This window comes from Stylophora pistillata, chromosome 1, assembly GCF_964205215.1.
Source record: "Stylophora pistillata chromosome 1, jaStyPist1.2, whole genome shotgun sequence".
NCBI lineage: Eukaryota > Metazoa > Cnidaria > Anthozoa > Scleractinia > Pocilloporidae > Stylophora > Stylophora pistillata.
This window is the reverse complement of record NC_142519.1, coordinates 20516797-20534465: the sequence shown is the minus strand read 5'-3', so window position 1 is coordinate 20534465 and position 17669 is coordinate 20516797. Positions and strand designations below refer to the sequence as shown.

Sequence of the window (17669 nt, the reverse complement as noted above, 5' to 3'; positions counted from 1 at the left end):
AGCCCTCCCCTGCCCATAATTACACGAAAGAAGACAAAGGGGGCTCCTAGTACTGCTAGCAGTATTACAGAATTCCGTGAGATAAACAAGGGTCTTAGCAAAAGCGACTACGAGAAGCGACTACACGAGTTTATACAGTCAAGAAGAGCAAAAAAACGGATCCTTCATGGAAAGGTCCGTGCGAACCGGCTACTTGAGTCTATACAGTCAAAAAGAAGTGCTAAAAAAAAGGCTGTAAAGAGGGCTGGTTTCAAAGCTGTTGAAACAGCTTCTTCTCTGAAACAGTTTGCAAAGATGTACACGATCGATGGGATTCCAGTACTTTTTGGACCGAGAGATTATCTTGAGGTTGTGAGCCCCACCGTTATGAACCTTTTGAATACACAAAAAAATATCAAGATAAAGTTCATTTTTAGGTGTAATATGATGAGAAAAAGAAATGATGAGATTGAGCACATGACCGCATATCTTTCAACTCCTCAAAAGATTGTCTTTCAGGATACTGATCGAGAAGAACTTTATGAAGGGTGTGTGGAAGAAATGATAAAGAGTTTGGAGAATTTTGAAAAAAATGGGAGCGGGTGGATTTTTTATCGTGTTGAGGGTTTAGATCTGCATACGGTAAAATACACCCCTCTGAAAGGTTCCTCTTACATTAAGCTGCCAAAACATCTCGCAGATAAAAAAGCCATCATAAATATGGAGAACGAAGATACAAAGTGCTTCAAGTGGTGTGTTACGAGAGCTTTGAATCCTGTTCAAAGTAATCCTACTCGCATCACAAAGATTTTGAAAAAACAGGCAGAAAAACTCGTGTGGGGTGACATTAAGTTTCCAATGGAGGTGAAGAGCATTAGTCGCTTTGAAAAGTTAAATCCGGAGATCGGTGTCAACGTATACATGTATGAAAATGGGCTCAATCCCTTGAGAGTGAGCAGCAAAGGTCAGGGTCAAGGCCTTATTGATCTTCTTCTCATTCAAGATGGTGACAAAAAGCATTATTGCCTCATCAAGAATTTGAGTCGGCTCGTATCGAGTGAGTTGTCAAAGAGAAAAAACAAGAAGTTTATATGTAGGAGGTGTCTTAATTATTTTGGCTCTCAGCAACTTCTTGACACACATGACGCGCTGTGCCGATTTCATGAAGCCGTGAGAGAAAAGATGCCAAAAGAGGGGACTACCCTCTCTTTCAAAAACCATCACAAGAAGATGGACATGCCGTTTGTCATCTATGCCGATTTTGAATCAATCATTAAACTATTGCACTCGGCTCAACCTAATCCTAAAGAGTGTTACACAGAGAAAAAGTCTCAGCATATTCCGCTAAGCTTTTGTTATTATCTCAAGTGCACATTTGACAATAGTTATTCAAAACTGGTTGAATACACAGCAAAGTCTGAAGATGAAGATGTGGCGCAAATATTCGTTGAATCGCTTGAAGCAGAGGTTCAGGCTATTTACGAAGATCACCCTCCTAAAAAGATGATCTTCACAAAGAGTGATGCTGTCGAATTTGAAAATGCGACGTGTTGTTGGTTATGTGGAGAAGATTTTGAAGAGGGGAAGGACAAAGTGCGCGATCATTGCCATTACACCGGCAAATTTCGAGGGGCTGCACATAACAGCTGCAACCTAAAATTTCAGCGTCCCAAGTTTACACCTGTGGTGTTTCACAACTTGGCAAACTATGACGCTCATCTCTTCGTTAAAAATCTTGGTGTTTCAGAGGGTGAGATTGATTGTATACCAAACAACGAAGAGAAATACATCAGCTTCACAAAGCACGTTGTGGTTGGCAAGTTTTTCGATAAAAAGGAAGAAAAAGTCGTTGAGGTAAAGAGAGAGTTGAGGTTTATTGACAGCTTTAAATTCTTGGCTTCTAGTCTTGACACGCTTGTCGAAAACCTTGCTGCAAAGGGTAAGCCTTTCTTTCAAAATACAAGAAGATATTATACCGGTGAGAAGCTTAACCTGTTGATGAGAAAGGGTGTTTATCCTTATGAATGGATGGACTCGATACACAAGCTTGATGAGCCACAACTTCCACCAAAAGAAGCTTTCTTTTCCGTGTTAAGTGGTAAAGGCATCGAAGATGAAGACTATGCCCATGCTCAAAATGTATGGAGCGTCTTTGGATGTAAGACATTCCGAGATTACCACAATCTCTACAATCGAAGTGATGTTCTTCTACTAGCCGATGTGTTTGAAAACTTTCGAAAACTTTGCAAAAAGAACTATGATCTCGATCCTTGTTGGTACTTCACCGCACCGGGTTTGGCTTGGGATGCTTGTCTCAAGTTGACTAAGGTAAAACTTGAGTTGTTGACCGATATAAATATGTTACACATGTTTGAGGCCGGTATTCGCGGTGGGATTTCAATGATTTCGACAAGGCATGCAAAAGCCAACAACAAATACATGGAAGAAAAGTTTGATCCCACCCAACCTTCAAAGTTCATCGCGTATCTCGATGCAAACAACCTTTACGGTTGGGCGATGAGTAAGCGTCTGCCGACGGGAGGGTTTAAATGGGTCGATGAAAAAGACTTTGGAGAGTGGAAGAAATTCCCCTGCATTCTCGAAGTCGACCTGAAAGGCGTCAAAGAAGAGCTTCACGATCACTTCAACGAGTATGCACCCGCTCCTGAAAATCTGTTGATTGGAAAAGTGCATAAGCTGACCTGCACGTTAAACGAAAAGAAAAAGTACATCATTCATCACAAAGCGTTGAAGAAATACATGAGCCTTGGAATCGAGATCGGAAAGATTCATAGAATTATCAGGTTCGAAGAGAGTCCTTGGATGAGGAAGTACATCAATAAAAACACAAAATTGAGAGCAAAAGCAAAGAATGACTTTGAAAAAGACTTCTACAAGCTGATGAACAACGCTGTCTTTGGTAAAACCATGGAAAGCATTCGAAAACGTGTTGACGTGAGACTTGTCACCAGAGAAGAGAAGGCAAAGAAGTTGACAAACAAGGTCAACTTCAAACATTGTACGATCTTCTCTGAAGATCTCAGCGCAATACACATGGGAAAGACGCAGATTCTCTTCAATAAGCCTCTCTATCTCGGGATGAGCATCCTCGATATTAGTAAGACATTGATGTACGACTTTCACTACAACTACATCAAACCTAAGTATCCAGAGGGTAGATCAAAGCTTCTTTTCACAGACACTGATAGTCTTTGTTATGAGATTCAGACTGAAGATTTCTACAAAAATATAAGTGATGATGTAGACCGTTTGTTTGACACGAGCAACATTAAAAAGGGGCATCCTTCTGGGATACCGACCGGCGTAAACAAAAAGGTGATTGGAATGTTTAAAGATGAAAAAGGTGGAAAGATCATTGAAGAGTTTGTCGGTCTGAGAGCTAAGCTGTACAGCTACAAAATGTTTGGTGATGAAGAAGAAGTGAAGAAGTGTAAGGGGATGAAGGGAGGAGTGGTAGATCGTACCATCAACTTCGATGACTACAAGAGATGTTTGTTTGGTGGTGGAAAACAACTACGAAAAATGAACACACTTCGGAGCCGAAAGCATGAGATGTATATGGAAGAGATCAATAAAGTTGCGCTATCCGCAGACGATGACAAGCGAATCATTTTACCAGACAAAATACACACACATGCGATAGGACACCACAAAGCCGTCACACAACACACTTAAAGGTAAATGGCACGCCGTCAAATTATTGTGCATGCACGATGATTTAACGTGAATACCACAAATAGACGATGGGAAAAGTGCAAAAATATAGTGCATGCACGATAATTTAACGTGATTTGGCAAATTGAGGTCGGGGAAAGTGCTAAAATAACGTGCATGCGCGATAATTTAACGTGAACGCTACAAACATACTTAAAGAATCTCTCGAAAGTGATAAATTATCGTGCATGCACGATAATTTAACGATAGAGCATAAAACAGGCCATGAAAGTGCTAAATTAACGAATATTCACGATAATTTGACGTAAATGCAGGGAAAATGAGCCAGAACCCGTCAAAGGGCTACTACTTGTTCACCAATCAGAGCGCACATTGTGTCTAAGTTATATCATAGCAAGTAAAAACCAATAAAAATGTGTGTATAATTCGGCTTTTCAAACAATACAAAACAACTGACGAGGGACTGTTGAATTAATGTGGTAGCATGTTATTGGTATTAGTGACCTGTATACACTCAGGGCTGGAAATCCTAGTAGTTTCCGTTCAAAATAAAGTGATCATAGTCGAACGCTAGAGAGAACCGAACATAGTCATCATCATCATCATCATCATCATCATCATCATCATAGTTTATTTAATAAAGAAGGTTGAGGGATAGGCAAGACATTACGTCCTGATGTGGACCTGCACCAATTAAACTATCAATTAATAAAAACCTAATAAGTGAATAAACCGAAAATGGGTATGTAAATAATGACAATTGAAAGAAATAAATATTAATAACAATACGGAGTAAATGTTAAAAGTATTTAAAGTCAACAGATTTGTTGGAAACGCTGCAGGAAGCTTTAGCAAAACTGATAGATTTCAGAGTTCTCTTATTTTCCCTGAGTTTTCTCTTGAAAGAAGTTAAGTTTGAACAGTTCTTGATGTCTTCAGGAAGGAGGTTCCAGAATAGTGCAGCTCTGTGCTTAAATAAAGATCTTCCTATTTCTGTTCTTGGTCTATGAACCCTAATTTTTAAGGATTTTCTTAAGTCATAAGGAGTCTCGGATTTCACTATTAAGTCATTTAGAGGCTCGATGCTATTTCCATGATAGATATTGTACGTAATAACTAAAAGTCTCCTAATGTAAAATGAAACAATAGAGTTCCAGTGTGGAGCGTTCATGATGTCATCTCTGTGGATGCTATGGGGTAGGTTGTAAATAATTCTAGTAGTTCTTAAATGAATTCAATCAATATCATCCGTCAAGGTTGAAGAACAAGACCCCCAGACTACAATTCCGTACAAAACGCTAGGGATAATAGTTTTATAATAAATGTTTTCTAAGGTTGGTATCGGTAAAAACTTTATCCGACTCAGTACTGCGACTTTGTTGCTGAATGACTTACAAACGTTCTTTATGTGCTCCTGCCGTGACAGCTTGCTGTCAATTGTCACCCCAAGACATTTAGATGATGATTTGTACCCAATAAAGCTATTACCAAAGGCCAAACGTGGCAGGGGGTCAATAAAGTTCTGGCTAGAAATTATCAGGGCTTCAGATCTCGATTCGTTGGCGATTAATCTGTTAGATTGACACCAGGTGTGCAGCTGGTCTAGTACAGACTGGAGTGTTAAGATGATATCATCGATGTTAATTCCAGTTGTAAAAATAGTGGTGTCATCGGCAAACATAAATAATTCACCACTAGTTATTGATTCTGGAAGATTGTTGACAAATATTGAAAATAATTTGGGCCCTAGTATTGAGCCTTGGGGAACTCCATGTGCGATGGTTTTGGGCTCGGATTGACATCCTGATATTTGGACAAATTGCTTACGTGCAGACATGTAATCGGTAAGCCACGAAAGCAAATCGCCAGATATCCCAATGGCCTTTAGCTTCTCTAGAAGGATGGTATGGTTCACTGTGTCGAATGCTTTTCGAAAGTCAATAAAAAGCACGCCTACTTTCAGGCCCTTGTCTAGCGCATTTTTCCAGGTCTCTGTTAGATGAAGTAAGAGGCTTTCAGTTGAATAATTTTTGCAAAAACCCCACTGTCTATGAGATAACAAGCCTTGTGTGTCCAAATGGTTGTTCAAGGTATCACTGACAACATCTTCTAAGATTTTCCCAGGGATACTGAGGAGGGAGATAGGTCTGTAGTTGTTCACTTCTGTTGGTGAGCCTTTCTTAAATATGGGGTTGACACGTGATAATTTCCAACTTGAAGGGAAAGATGCATCACATATACTCTTCCTGAAGATTGGTAAAAGACTGTGGATAACAGGGTCACCAATCATGGAGAGGACCCTGGGGGATACTTGGTCTGGACCAGTAGCCTTCTTGGGGTTAGCAGCTTTAGTCAGTTTGTTTTTTACTAGTTCCCAGCTCATGTCAGTTTTGTCCCTGGTAGGAGTGACTCTAGTGAGAAAAAGGTTTTTACAGATGACAAGTTCCCAGGGTCAAGTTGCTTAGTGAGATCTTTGCTGACATTCACAAAAAAGTCATTAAAATACTCTGTCTTTTCTAAGTCATGGGTTATTATCTCCTCGTTATGATCACAGATTGGACCGATGTTTTTAACTTTATGTTTCCTCAAGACTTGGTTGGTCAATTTCCAAAATTCATTAGAATCAGTAGCTTCATTGAATAATTTTTGCCAATAATCAGCTTCAGCACTCCTTAGTAGCTTCTTAACCTCATGTTGCTTCTGTTTGTAGAGACTCCATATTTCGGGGTCGCCTGATGACTTTGCCTTTTTAAGGAGCTTGTATCTTTTGTTCATTTCTTTCCCGATGGAGGTGTTGATACAAGGAAGAGACTTATCTCTCATTTTAGCATCTCGTGGGGGTAGGTGGTGATGTAGGATTTCATTGTATAGACATTGCCAAGCGTCTACACTGTCATCGATGTCGTCGAATAAACTAGTTGTATGCCGGGGAGCCCGGTCGAAGTCACTTCTAAGTTGCCTTGTGTCGAGCGATTTATAATTCCTAGTTGGGATAACTTTGGGTTTCGCATTACCTCTTGCAACTTTGAAGACTGCGAATATTAGGTGGTGGTCAGAGATACCCAGGTCGATGGAGCCAGAGGTTTGGATTTTTGAGGGTTGACTAGTGATCACGAGGTCAATGAGTGACTTGGAGTTAGCAGTAATACGCGTTGGGCTGTTAATAATGTTTTTTAGTCCACAGCTACATAGAATCCCTCGTAGGCATTTTCCATATTCAGATTCCCTATTGTTAGGTTTGTGCAACATATCAGACTTGAAGTCGCCAACAAGGATTACATTTTTTCTTTTCAGCCAGATGTTAGCAATCAGGTCTCTGAAAGAGTCGAAAAGAGAGGAGTCATCAGGTGGTCTGTAGACACAGCCAACAAGGAAGGATTGGGATCTCATGGTGATGTTCAGCCATGATGCTTCTAAATTTGGTCTTTCCCAAGAAACAGAAGGGTATACAGTAAGATCTTCTTTGAAATATATCAGAACACCACCTCCACAGGAACCACGATCCCTCCTCACAAATTTATATCCAGAAATTCTGATCCAATCGTCTGACACGCTTGAGTTAAGGTGGGTCTCAGTAATACCAACAAGGTCAAACTTGATCTCACACAAGAGGTGCTGGACCTCACTCAGCTTGTTTATAAGGCCATTGATGTTGAGATGACCAATCTTAAGGTTCTTATCGCCAACTGTTTGTTTAAGAACGAGAAAAGGATCTTCCTGGGATTCTGGGATTACTGAAGTCACACACGATCTAGTCGTTGAATTTGTTAATGGCTATTCCAGAAGGATAACTCATTTTTCCTTCTCCAGAACCCATGCCACCAATGCAGTACTGAAACACTCCACCCTTGTTGAAAACTTTTATAACATAATTCAGTCCGTAGAACCTTACTTGATGGTCAAAGGTGAACCATGAAGGATTATTCAGCACACGATCTTTGAACTAATCGGGGTTTTATCAAGTGGAGTTGATAACGTAAATTGGCCACCGCAAAGAGTTCTGAAAGCTGATGTTTCGAGCGTTAACCCTTCGTTAGAACGATCTCTGACCTTTGAAGTACTTGATCGATTTCATGCCGTCAGAGGAGACTGAAAAAACAACCCCATTATAGAGGTACGTGAAGAACAGGTCAAGCTTTGAAAAAAGCGTGGTAATCTTACTTGACCATTAATAAATAGCACTTTCAGCTTGTAGTTTACTAACCTGCGTACAGCGAGAAGGGTGCCCCTCCCGATTTTCTTTTAGAGGATAGGGGGCAGCTGTACACAAGCTAATAAATATGTGAGATGCGACGTGTTTTCTGTTTTGCATGTGAACAAATCTTCTGCAACACTTCCTTCTAGCGTCATTATACAGCCTTTATTTTTGTGCAATGCTTCAAGGTTATTTCTATATCATTAGCCAAATTATTAGACTGTTTTTTTTTCCCGAGGTGGCGTGGCTGTGACTTTTGCAATTATCTTTACGTGATCTCAAATTACTTTTGAAGGGGCACGTATCGAACAATTTGCTGTGCGATATCTCTGGTGGCGTGAGTCGATATGGCCAGTATCGCAGCTTCTCAGTGGACTAATTTCTGTAACAGTGTCCTTGCTGTCTGGTCGGGTTCGTGGACATTTTGGGACGCCAATAGACGCACAGTTTGTCGATCCTTGAAGCCCTCAAGATCGTTTATAGCAGTGGACGAGGAGAAAACCATAAACAGACACGAAAACATATTTCAAGACAGTGAAGACGCAGACCACTGTTGGGACATTCTCAAAGAGGATACAGATGAATATGGAGTTTGTCACCCAGCTATCAAAATGTCGAGAGCTGCACTTTTTCCTAATGGAGGAGGTACACGGACAGTTAGAAATATCGGTGATCTTGGTTCCCAGCCTTTCGCTATCGAGATATTCCTGAGCCGTAAAAATTTTCGCTGTGGTGTGATCGCTAGGTACAAGGAATCAAAGGAGCTGAATTCCTTCGGAACAATTCGAGAAAAGAAGGCTCATATCCAGGCTGAAATGTGGTCGTCCAACAAGGAACTGCAAGACGGCCTGCTTCTTTCAGATTTAAACAAGGAATTTATGGGCACAGAGAAAACCTTCGACGAGAATCTGCAGCTGCATGTTGTCTCTGAACACAAGTGGGACAAGGCGTATTGGCTCAACGCGTCGGAGGAACGAATGACGGAGCTGAAATCAAGACGTTTCTTCCCGACAATATTGGCTTGCGTTGTCCAAGTCAGTTGTCAAGCGACTCGTCCATCTTCCGAACATGCGTTTTATTTCCTGGCGACGAGAAAAACGTCGATAAAGAAGAAATGCAAAAGGCGGTGGTCACGTATGTTGATGGCATCTTAAACTCTGTAAAGCAAGGACTCTATTTCTGAGAGCTTTCCATCAATCCTGGTGTTCTGATTTAACGCACCATCTCAGTGATATGCGTATATTCCAACTTATTAACTCATCTTGTGACATGTGACTCCATTACTCATATCTTCGTTTGCTCTCAAAGTAGTTTAGTGGACTTTATCTATTTTATAAAGGCACTGAGAAAGCAATGTAGGAGGAAGAAGAGAAAGTTATAACACCTCATAACGTAAACTGCCGCTTCTAAGCCCTGGGCTTACACAACTTCATAAGGGGTTTTAGGAGGGTGTATAAACAGAGGGGCTCATAGCCGAGACGGCTTATAACCGGAATAGAAAAAACCCTTAGAAACGAGCTATAGAAGCTCTGATCAAAATAGTTTTTGCCTTTCTGATGGTTCGAGTTTATTTCCTTCATTATTTACTGAGTTACAGAGCGGAGCCTAACCTCCCATACAAAGCTTTGTAATATGATCCTCTGATATTTCCAATATGGTGGTCTTACCATGTGGTTGCGGCGTTTTGAAGAGGAAAGTTCAAGTCTAGGTCCAAGTCCCTAATGCCAAGCTCTGCATACTAGAAAAATGGTAATTGAAATACAAAGCCTTCCCCAATAACTTGAGGCCACTGAATTTTTGATATGCAATTTATATTTTTGTATTTTAAGAATTAGAAAAACTTTTTCAGAGGGTACAAATCTCTGTCAATCGCAACTCATTCTCTAATTTCTTTTTGACTATTCCTTGCTTCCATTTGTCTAAAAAGTACAATTTATTATTCCCTACAGATAAGACTATTTATGAGTGTATCGTACCTCAGCGCACCTCTTACTATTTCTCCGAAAACTGTTTTTGAAGTTGACGGCTTTTGCTTTGCGAAGCTTGGTATTTTGACTGTTTGCTCGCGCGAAGTCAGTAATATAGCCTTACAGTAGAGGAGAAATTGTGACAGATTTGACTAAAAGTTACTAATCACCGATTTAACATAAGCAGCAGTGAGCAAAAGAAAGCATTTTGGAATTACAGGAAATTCCCCAATTAAGACAGCCCCGAAAAAAGTTCAAACGTACCAGCGGAAGGCAACGTCCATAAAAGACCAGCTTGAAGGAGCTTGTTTTCTAGTGCAAGCAGCTCCTCTAGTAATACCATCCAACCCGAAGAACGGTCAGGAGGAGAAACGTCAGCATACATCGTTTTAAACGCCAGCATTGGTCGAATATGTAGCCCTGTGTTGGGGAGGATCACACACCAATGGCTGGCCAATTATTTATATTTATAATAAATGTTTTTGGCAAGTTTCTGCTAAGCCAATTGTGGATACCACTTCGACAGCCTGATTTTGTTAATTAATATTTAATTTCTGTTCTCTTTTCCCCTTTATTTCCAATGCTACACCTTTTACCAAAAGTTCTTCCCAACTTCTAAGATTAAAAGTTAGAAGAGTTCCATAAAATTTTAACACCTCGATCCGCTACTCGCAAAATTGTAGCACCTCAGCTGCTCGCAAAACTTTAACTCCTCAGCTGTTCTTGGGTAATCGGCCTCTAGTTTTTAAATGTTGGACGAAACTCTAGTCCACAACTATGAGCTTATGTGATAATTTCGGTCTTCTCGTCTGTCTCGTCTAATCTTCCTCTTGTTCAGCGATCTTTGCTATAAGAGCTGGAAATTCATCAAAGACGACAAACTGTTTACGCCGCTGCAAATATGTAGTTGCAATGCCTAAATAATTGTTGTCATATTAAAATCGGAATAGAGAAATTCAACCTTTACATCTAGTTAGAGCGAGTCTGTTGTTTGTTATATTTGCATACTCTGGCTGTTATGAATGTTTTTTGTGTTGATCTGTTTCACATTCAATTTTTTTCGTTTACCAGTGTGGGGTTCTTTTTCTTTCCTTTTTTTTATAGACTCACGTGTTTGTTTCCACCTTTTTCAAAGCTCGCCCCCAAATCTTCTGGACATTGTATTCACTTAAACAGAAATATGTCATCTATTAGATTACCAAAAGTGTTGAAAAGTCTCCTGAGCACGGTCACGGCAAGATCTTCATGACTTAATATTACTTTTATCAATTAAATAATCCTCTTATTAGCACAATCTCGCGGTGACAGCCGGAGATCATGATGTGGCGTATCGCCAAGAGGATAACAAACGATGCCTATCTCTGAAAAAAAATTGACCCACTGGCCGAAAAAAAAAAAAAAAAAAAAAAAACAGCGAACTCGACAGTATTTTCAATTGAAAAACTTTAAAAGAGTTTAAAGGCATTGATAAAATGGCCAGCGAAAACTTCTCAGGTCGGCAGAAAGGCAAGCTCTATCATCGACAAATGAAAGCCCAGTGTAGAACAGATCCTCCTCTGAAACAAAACACGGCTTACGGCGATCTGCATCAAAGACGACTGAGTAAAGGAGACGTAAATAAATGAAGTGACACTAATATTGATATTAAAGACTCCATTTGGGGTATCTTTGGCATTTCTTATACATGCTAAGAGTCATCTGGTGACCACACTGACTTCTACAAAAAGCAAAACAAATGTCCTGTTTTCTTCGACTTTTGTGGGTTTTAATTCAAGTACTTGTAATTGAGGTGTCCTGTGATTTTCAGAATGACAGAAGGCTTCTGGAGGATTACAACAGTAGGTTGTTTGTGTATGTTAACTTTCTTATCAATGGAATGTGCTTGAACTTCTACCTGGATATGAACCCTAAATGTTGTCAGAGCCTGAACTAGGATCGTGAAATAGCAGTTTCTAACATAGAGAGGTTTTTCTTAAAGGAAAGGTTAAAAAACTGTGATTGGGGTATACTGAAGCTGCGGCGATAATTTTATAACTCTAGTACAGAACGATTGAAAACACTTACAATTCTGATTGAATTCGATTTCTTTTTTTTTTTTTATAAACAGACATATTGATTACAAAGTTGACGAAAAGTATGATTTCATCGCGCTACTCAATGTCTAGATATTTTCTTGTATCGATCAACGTTTGAGCAAACCGTCCGAAAGAGAGCCTGTGGCAAAACCTGGCATTCTAAATCTTTCCTCTCACACAACGATATACCTAGAAAAATGCTGCTTAACTGAAGAAAAATGGTAGCGTTCGCTCATTCGCCTGAGCTTTGCCAAACTAATGGATTCTATCGCCATTGCTGAAAAGGTCAATTTCAGTGGAGATCATTTTTAAGTTTTTTTTCGAACAAATGTTTTAACTTTTTCATTATCTATTTAATTGAAGGGCTTACTTTAGAATGTCGTTTCTCCGTCTCCACTATAAGCAAGCCTTATCAATACCCCACATAGTGAATTCAAGTACTAACCAACTTTCTTGAGGCAACTATATTTCAATAGGAGACTGATGATCTTTCGAAAAAGGGTGTCTTGACTTCAAGTAAAAAAACTGTGTCAGTCTGCATGGTTTTAATACATACTTCTGCATTTGTACAGCTGAACTCATGAATTCAACAAATATTCTCAGTTTTACGCTGTTTATATCACAGGATCAGTGCCAACTAAAACACCCGATGACTGCAGATTTAATTGAGAAAAAAAGTCATGTTCAAAAAGTAGACGGTCAATAATATCGCGTGTTTACAGGTGTGACCTTTCACCTATCTAGGGCATTCATGTCTCAGAGTACTCCATCTTTTAATTACACAGTAAATGTGCGTGTGCAAGCGCCATAACAAAAGAAAATTGAGGAGACAAAAGATATAAATAACTCGTAGTTTTACCTGATACACATGTTTACTTCAGTATATATTTTTTTGGGTTCAATTTTGCGACCGGCCATTATTTATCTTCTGGGGGTTGAGGAGAGGGGGGGGGGGGGAGGGTCGGAGAATTTTGGTTGTGTCACGAGAAGATATTCTGATTCCCCTATGAAGCTTTGTAACAGAGACCGAGAAAATATTCACAAAATTGATCAACTTCTGGAAAAAGATGATCGTTTTCTAAATCATATTTCATGCATTTCTTTTTTCAAAATGTCCTGAACATCAGGAGAACGGTCTTCAGAGTCAACAGTTGCAAAGAGTGACCGTTTGATCGTCCATCTAAATCAATTGTTTGTAAGATTTCTAGTGACAGAATTCTGTAAATTCAATTTAAAGAAAGCACCAGATGTCCTTAAGCATAATAGACATCTGTTTCCCAACAACACAAACTTGCTTTGTGCCTCTCCAGAAATCTAAAACAGTTTTTACTTTCTCGTTCAAGAATTTCAGCACATTCCGTCTGCAAGAACCACAAGCAAGAAGCTTCAAATGCACTTTTTGGCGCAAACGGACGCTTCTCGCCTCAAAAGACAACTACGTGGCCACTATGATATCATTTATATCATCGACTCCTCCAGCTCGATCAGCAGGGCTGAATTCCAGAAGGGCATCAAAGCCATTCAAATGTTGATTGACAGGGGTGCAGCAGACTCTCTACACGCAGCTATTACAGTAGCCAATCAGGCGCATACTGTCTTCACATTTACTACCAGTGAAAAAGCCAATGAAAAACTGGAGAGACTGCAAAGAACCGGCGGAAAAACAAACATGCAAGAGGCGTTAGAGAAAAGCTTACGACTTTTTCAAAATCTTGGCAGCGGAGCCCGGGCCGGAAGTTTCAAACGCGTTCTGGTTGTGACTGATGGACAGTCCAACGTGAAACCGAACAAAACCCTTTTGAATGCCATGGACCTGAAGCTCAACGGGGCAGAGATCTTTGTGATTGGAGTAGGAGAATACTTGGATGGAATTTATGAATTGGCGCACCTAGCTAGTTCATTGGATGCGCATTTATACAGAGCTGGTGACATGCAAGGTCTCGTTGAAGTTGTCAAACTCGTAACACCGGTCAGTTACAGACGCAGTTGGGAATCAGAAGTCATGAAGATAAGGCAAGCAGTCATACTTGGAAGGCAATAATGTTTATCCATGTCCATTATGAATGATAAATGCGTGTGCTCAAATCACAATGGAAAAGGCTATCATTTGTTATTTTTTGGTAATTAGAACGTTGGTCTGTTAGTGGCCCTTTTGCCAATTGTTTGCTTCTTTAAATGTTTTGTTTTGTTTTGTTTTATATTTGTTTGTAATTTTTTTCTCTAGTTTGTTCTTTGCTTGTTTGCTTCACAGTTTCTTTGGCTGGTGTTGTTAAAGCATCAGCATTTTAAAAATGTTTATGGCATTGTCATATTTTATGTATCTACCTTTTTGTTTGTTTGTTTTTGCTAATTTTCTTTCGTTTTTACTCATAGGGTGATTTTAACTGTGGACAGGTTTTTTTCCTTTCTGCTCAAATCTTGACCGCGATAGAAAAAATGATGATTGCATAATTTTACCCTTTAGACTCCAAAAGCAACTATTGAATCAGTATATGACAAACTAGGACACATTAAACCAGCTTTAGTTTCTATGTGTATGTATTGTTTGATGCTTCAATCGCAATTTACGATGCTAAGCCTTATCAGTTAGACGCTTTCCTATTAGAAGGCCTTTTCCAAAGTCTTCAAACTGTTTCATTGGTGCAAGCTAAAGTCACTCTCGTTTTATTTCCTGACAACTGAAATTTATTTTTACTCTCTTCTACGACACTAGAGATATATAATTATGTATATAATATTCCCTCTATTTTCTTAGTTGTCGTAGAGAAACACACGAGGTATATCTTTTTTCAAGAAAACCCCATAATCACATTTCCCATAGCACCCAATATTACTCCCTGAGGCTGTTCTTTATATATCAAAAACACAAACATCTACATTTACATCACCAATCACCATTTACCGCCTGGGAGGGCGGCGGAGGATTCTGGCTGGATCACATGCTTTCAAGAGGAACGGAGTGGGGGAGGGGAGGGGGAAAATTCGTCCTCGCTAACAGAGTTTAAGTGGAGGGGACTATAGATGATTTAATGCCAATTAACTGCTAATGAGAGGAGATCGTTTGAATGTTATCGAGCATTGTGAAGGATCAGGTAAATTTTACGATGACACAATCAAAATCCTCCACGCCTCCCCACTCAGGAGATAAATTGTTACCGGTCCCTGACGTCAATACGTCAACTTTTGGAATTAAAGTCTTCCTAAGGGACTTGATTCCTCACCGTCTCCTTCAGATTGTCCAAAACTTTCTTCAATCCAGGTTTTTTTCCCGGCCTGATCAGGAATGAGCTTGATCATCTGTACCAGTCCACTCATATTTAACACACGGTACATATGAGCATCAGATGAGCTTGCCACCTGTACCAATTCTTTGATCCCCTCAAGGTATTCACCTACCGCGATTACAAATATTTCGATTCCCATCATTTTAAGTTCAAATGCACTGGGAATAGTTTCATTCCTCTTGATGTTGGACTGGCCGTCTGTGACTATAAGAATTCTGTGGAAGCTTCCTTGCCGGGCGCCATATTGAGCCTCAGTGTACATTCTTCTACAAAGTTTGAGCGCAGCCTGAGTGTTAGTTTACCCGCCGGTGCGCCTGATGGCGCCAATTTTTTCATCTGCGATGAAACGCGAAGCGAATTTAAACTCAATTTTGGCACGGGTCGCATAAGTAACGGCTGCATAGACAGTGTCATTTCGTGATTTGCCCACAAGATCTCGCAAAGCTTTCAATCCTTTCGCGAATTCTCCACTGCTAACGGAGCTGGATGAATCAAAGACAAGAATTACGTCAAAATAGTTTCCAAGGATTTGTCGTTTCTGGATTTTTCTAGCTTCCCCTCCAAAGAAGGTCTTGTAGAGCTTCTTAGCAGTTTCAATAGCGGGTGGAATGTTTTGAAACCCTGATAGAGAAGAACACAAGACAACAATACGTATGATGCACGATCCTCGCAGTAGATAGCGCTATTTAAGCAATAGCGAAAATCAGACCTGAAAAAAATCAGGCCTGTACGGGATTCGAACCACTGACCTCTGCGATACTAGTGCAGCGCTCTACCAATTGAGCTAACAAGCCAACTGGGAGCAGGCCGTTAAGTTGATTCGTAATAAACCCGTGAAAGTGATAAATCAGATACAATGAAAACATATGAAGTTCATATATTTTGAACTGCGGTATTAGATACGTATGATGCACGATCCTCGCAGTAGATAGCGCTATTTAAGCAATAGCGAAAATCAGACCTGATTTTCGCTATTATCTACTGCGAGGATCGTGCATCATACGTATCTAATACCGCAGTTCAAAATATATGAACTTCATATGTTTTCATTGTATCTGATTTATCACTTTCACGGGTTTATTACGAATCAACTTAACGGCCTGCTCCCAGTTGGCTTGTTAGCTCAATTGGTAGATCGCTGCACTAGTATCACAGAGGTCAGTGGTTCGAATCCCGTACAGGCCTGATTTTTTTCAGGTCTGATTTTCGCTATTGCATAAATAGCGCTATCTACTGCGAGGATCGTGCATCATACGTATCTAATACCGCAGTTCAAAATATGTGAACTTCATATGTTTTCATTGTACAAGACAACAATGTTGTCGCTATTTTCTTGATCTCCCTATCTGCAGAAGTTCTAACCGTCTGATGGACGAAAAATACATCAGATGTAAACATCCTTTCAGCTGAAAATACCAGGCATCTATTTCATTGCACTATGAACTTTTACAGTGCCTTAAGCTGGTTTCTTAAAACAGCTTATCTTGCCCTCGGGTCAGTGTTCGTTCAAACATTAATCTTTTTTTATTATGGCGCGTTTGTTTCCTATGAGTGTTACACATGGACTTTCTAGAATCTAGAAATAGTGGATATCTTAACAGGAATCCTTAAGAAGGTGAAATGAAACCATCACACCGCCTTTTTTTTCCATCTGAGAGATTAAAATTTCATGAGGACTCTTGGGAAGAAGAAACCAAGTAAACATGACCTTGCAGAACATCGCCTACTGTGGTGAGTGATTTTGGACGTCAGTGATCGAAATATTTGCACATAGGATTGGCTTAACACTTACTTTTGTAGTAATCCTCCTCGCTGATATCCTTCTCACTGCCATACGAAGGTTCCACACCCCAATAAGCTATCAAAAGCAAGGCAAGTCTCGCGAATATCGCCATCACGAAAACAACTGGAGTACAATATAATGTCCACTCAGGCCATCTAACCAGGATATCTCCTTTCCTTATACTCACGCATAACTCGTGCGTGTATGACTTCTCACGCAAATGCAGCGCGCGCGTGTACGAGATAGTGGGCTGGCTTTCGTGTTGGCTGTGTTCCAAACTACTAGCAAAGGGCTCACTGCCTTCGGCAGAAAGTGAGAGTTCGAACCTTTATGGGTGAAGCCACCGCCGATAAAAGGAAAAGTATTCCGTTCCCTTGGGGAAAACAAGCGGAGAGGCTGAGGTTTTTCGTAGGTGAAGGTCAAGGGAGAAAGCAGTCAGCGGGACTTGGTGCGACGCTACGGTAAGCACTTGGTGTAATCCTTAATTTATGTTAATAAATGCAAATGACCATGTATTCCCATATGTTCTTCTGTATTGATGCATGTATGAAGGATCTCACCAAGTACCTACCGACGCTACTAGCCAGAGACATAATGCCCTCTGCGAAAAGTGAGTCCTAAATATATTTTTTATGCTTCCTTCTCAAACTGTATGAAAAGTTTATCCCTAAGACTAACGAACATGAGGGG

General features: G+C 40.1%; 3 protein-coding genes and 1 pseudogene across 4 annotated transcripts; 2 read left to right on the top strand and 2 right to left on the bottom strand.

Moving 5' to 3' along the window:
• Positions 1 to 1215: 1215 nt before the first annotated feature.
• On the top strand, positions 1216 to 3675 carry LOC111329171 (uncharacterized). The gene has a single exon (XM_022933780.2). The coding sequence runs from the start codon at positions 1216 to 1218 to the stop codon at positions 3673 to 3675; it is 2460 nt and encodes an 819-aa protein (XP_022789515.2).
• A 2379-nt stretch (positions 3676 to 6054) lies between these two features.
• LOC148741615 (uncharacterized) lies at positions 6055 to 7750 on the bottom strand. The gene is made up of 2 exons (XM_088735184.1): positions 7726 to 7750; positions 6055 to 7409 (listed from the first exon to the last, which is right to left on the bottom strand). Exons 1-2 carry the CDS (start codon positions 7748 to 7750, stop codon positions 6055 to 6057), a joined length of 1380 nt encoding a protein of 459 aa, XP_088591310.1.
• A 3747-nt stretch (positions 7751 to 11497) lies between these two features.
• Positions 11498 to 14445, top strand: LOC148741614 (collagen alpha-1(XXVIII) chain-like). The gene is made up of 2 exons (XM_088743294.1): positions 11498 to 11675; positions 13256 to 14445. Exons 1-2 carry the CDS (start codon positions 11573 to 11575, stop codon positions 13951 to 13953), a joined length of 801 nt encoding a protein of 266 aa, XP_088599420.1. The 5' UTR covers positions 11498 to 11572; the 3' UTR covers positions 13954 to 14445.
• Positions 14406 to 17468, bottom strand: LOC148741613 (integrin alpha-X-like; annotated as a pseudogene). The gene is made up of 2 exons (XR_015994690.1): positions 16989 to 17468; positions 14406 to 15817 (listed from the first exon to the last, which is right to left on the bottom strand). The product of XR_015994690.1 is annotated as an integrin alpha-X-like (transcript).
• Between the last annotated feature and the right edge of the window lie 201 nt (positions 17469 to 17669).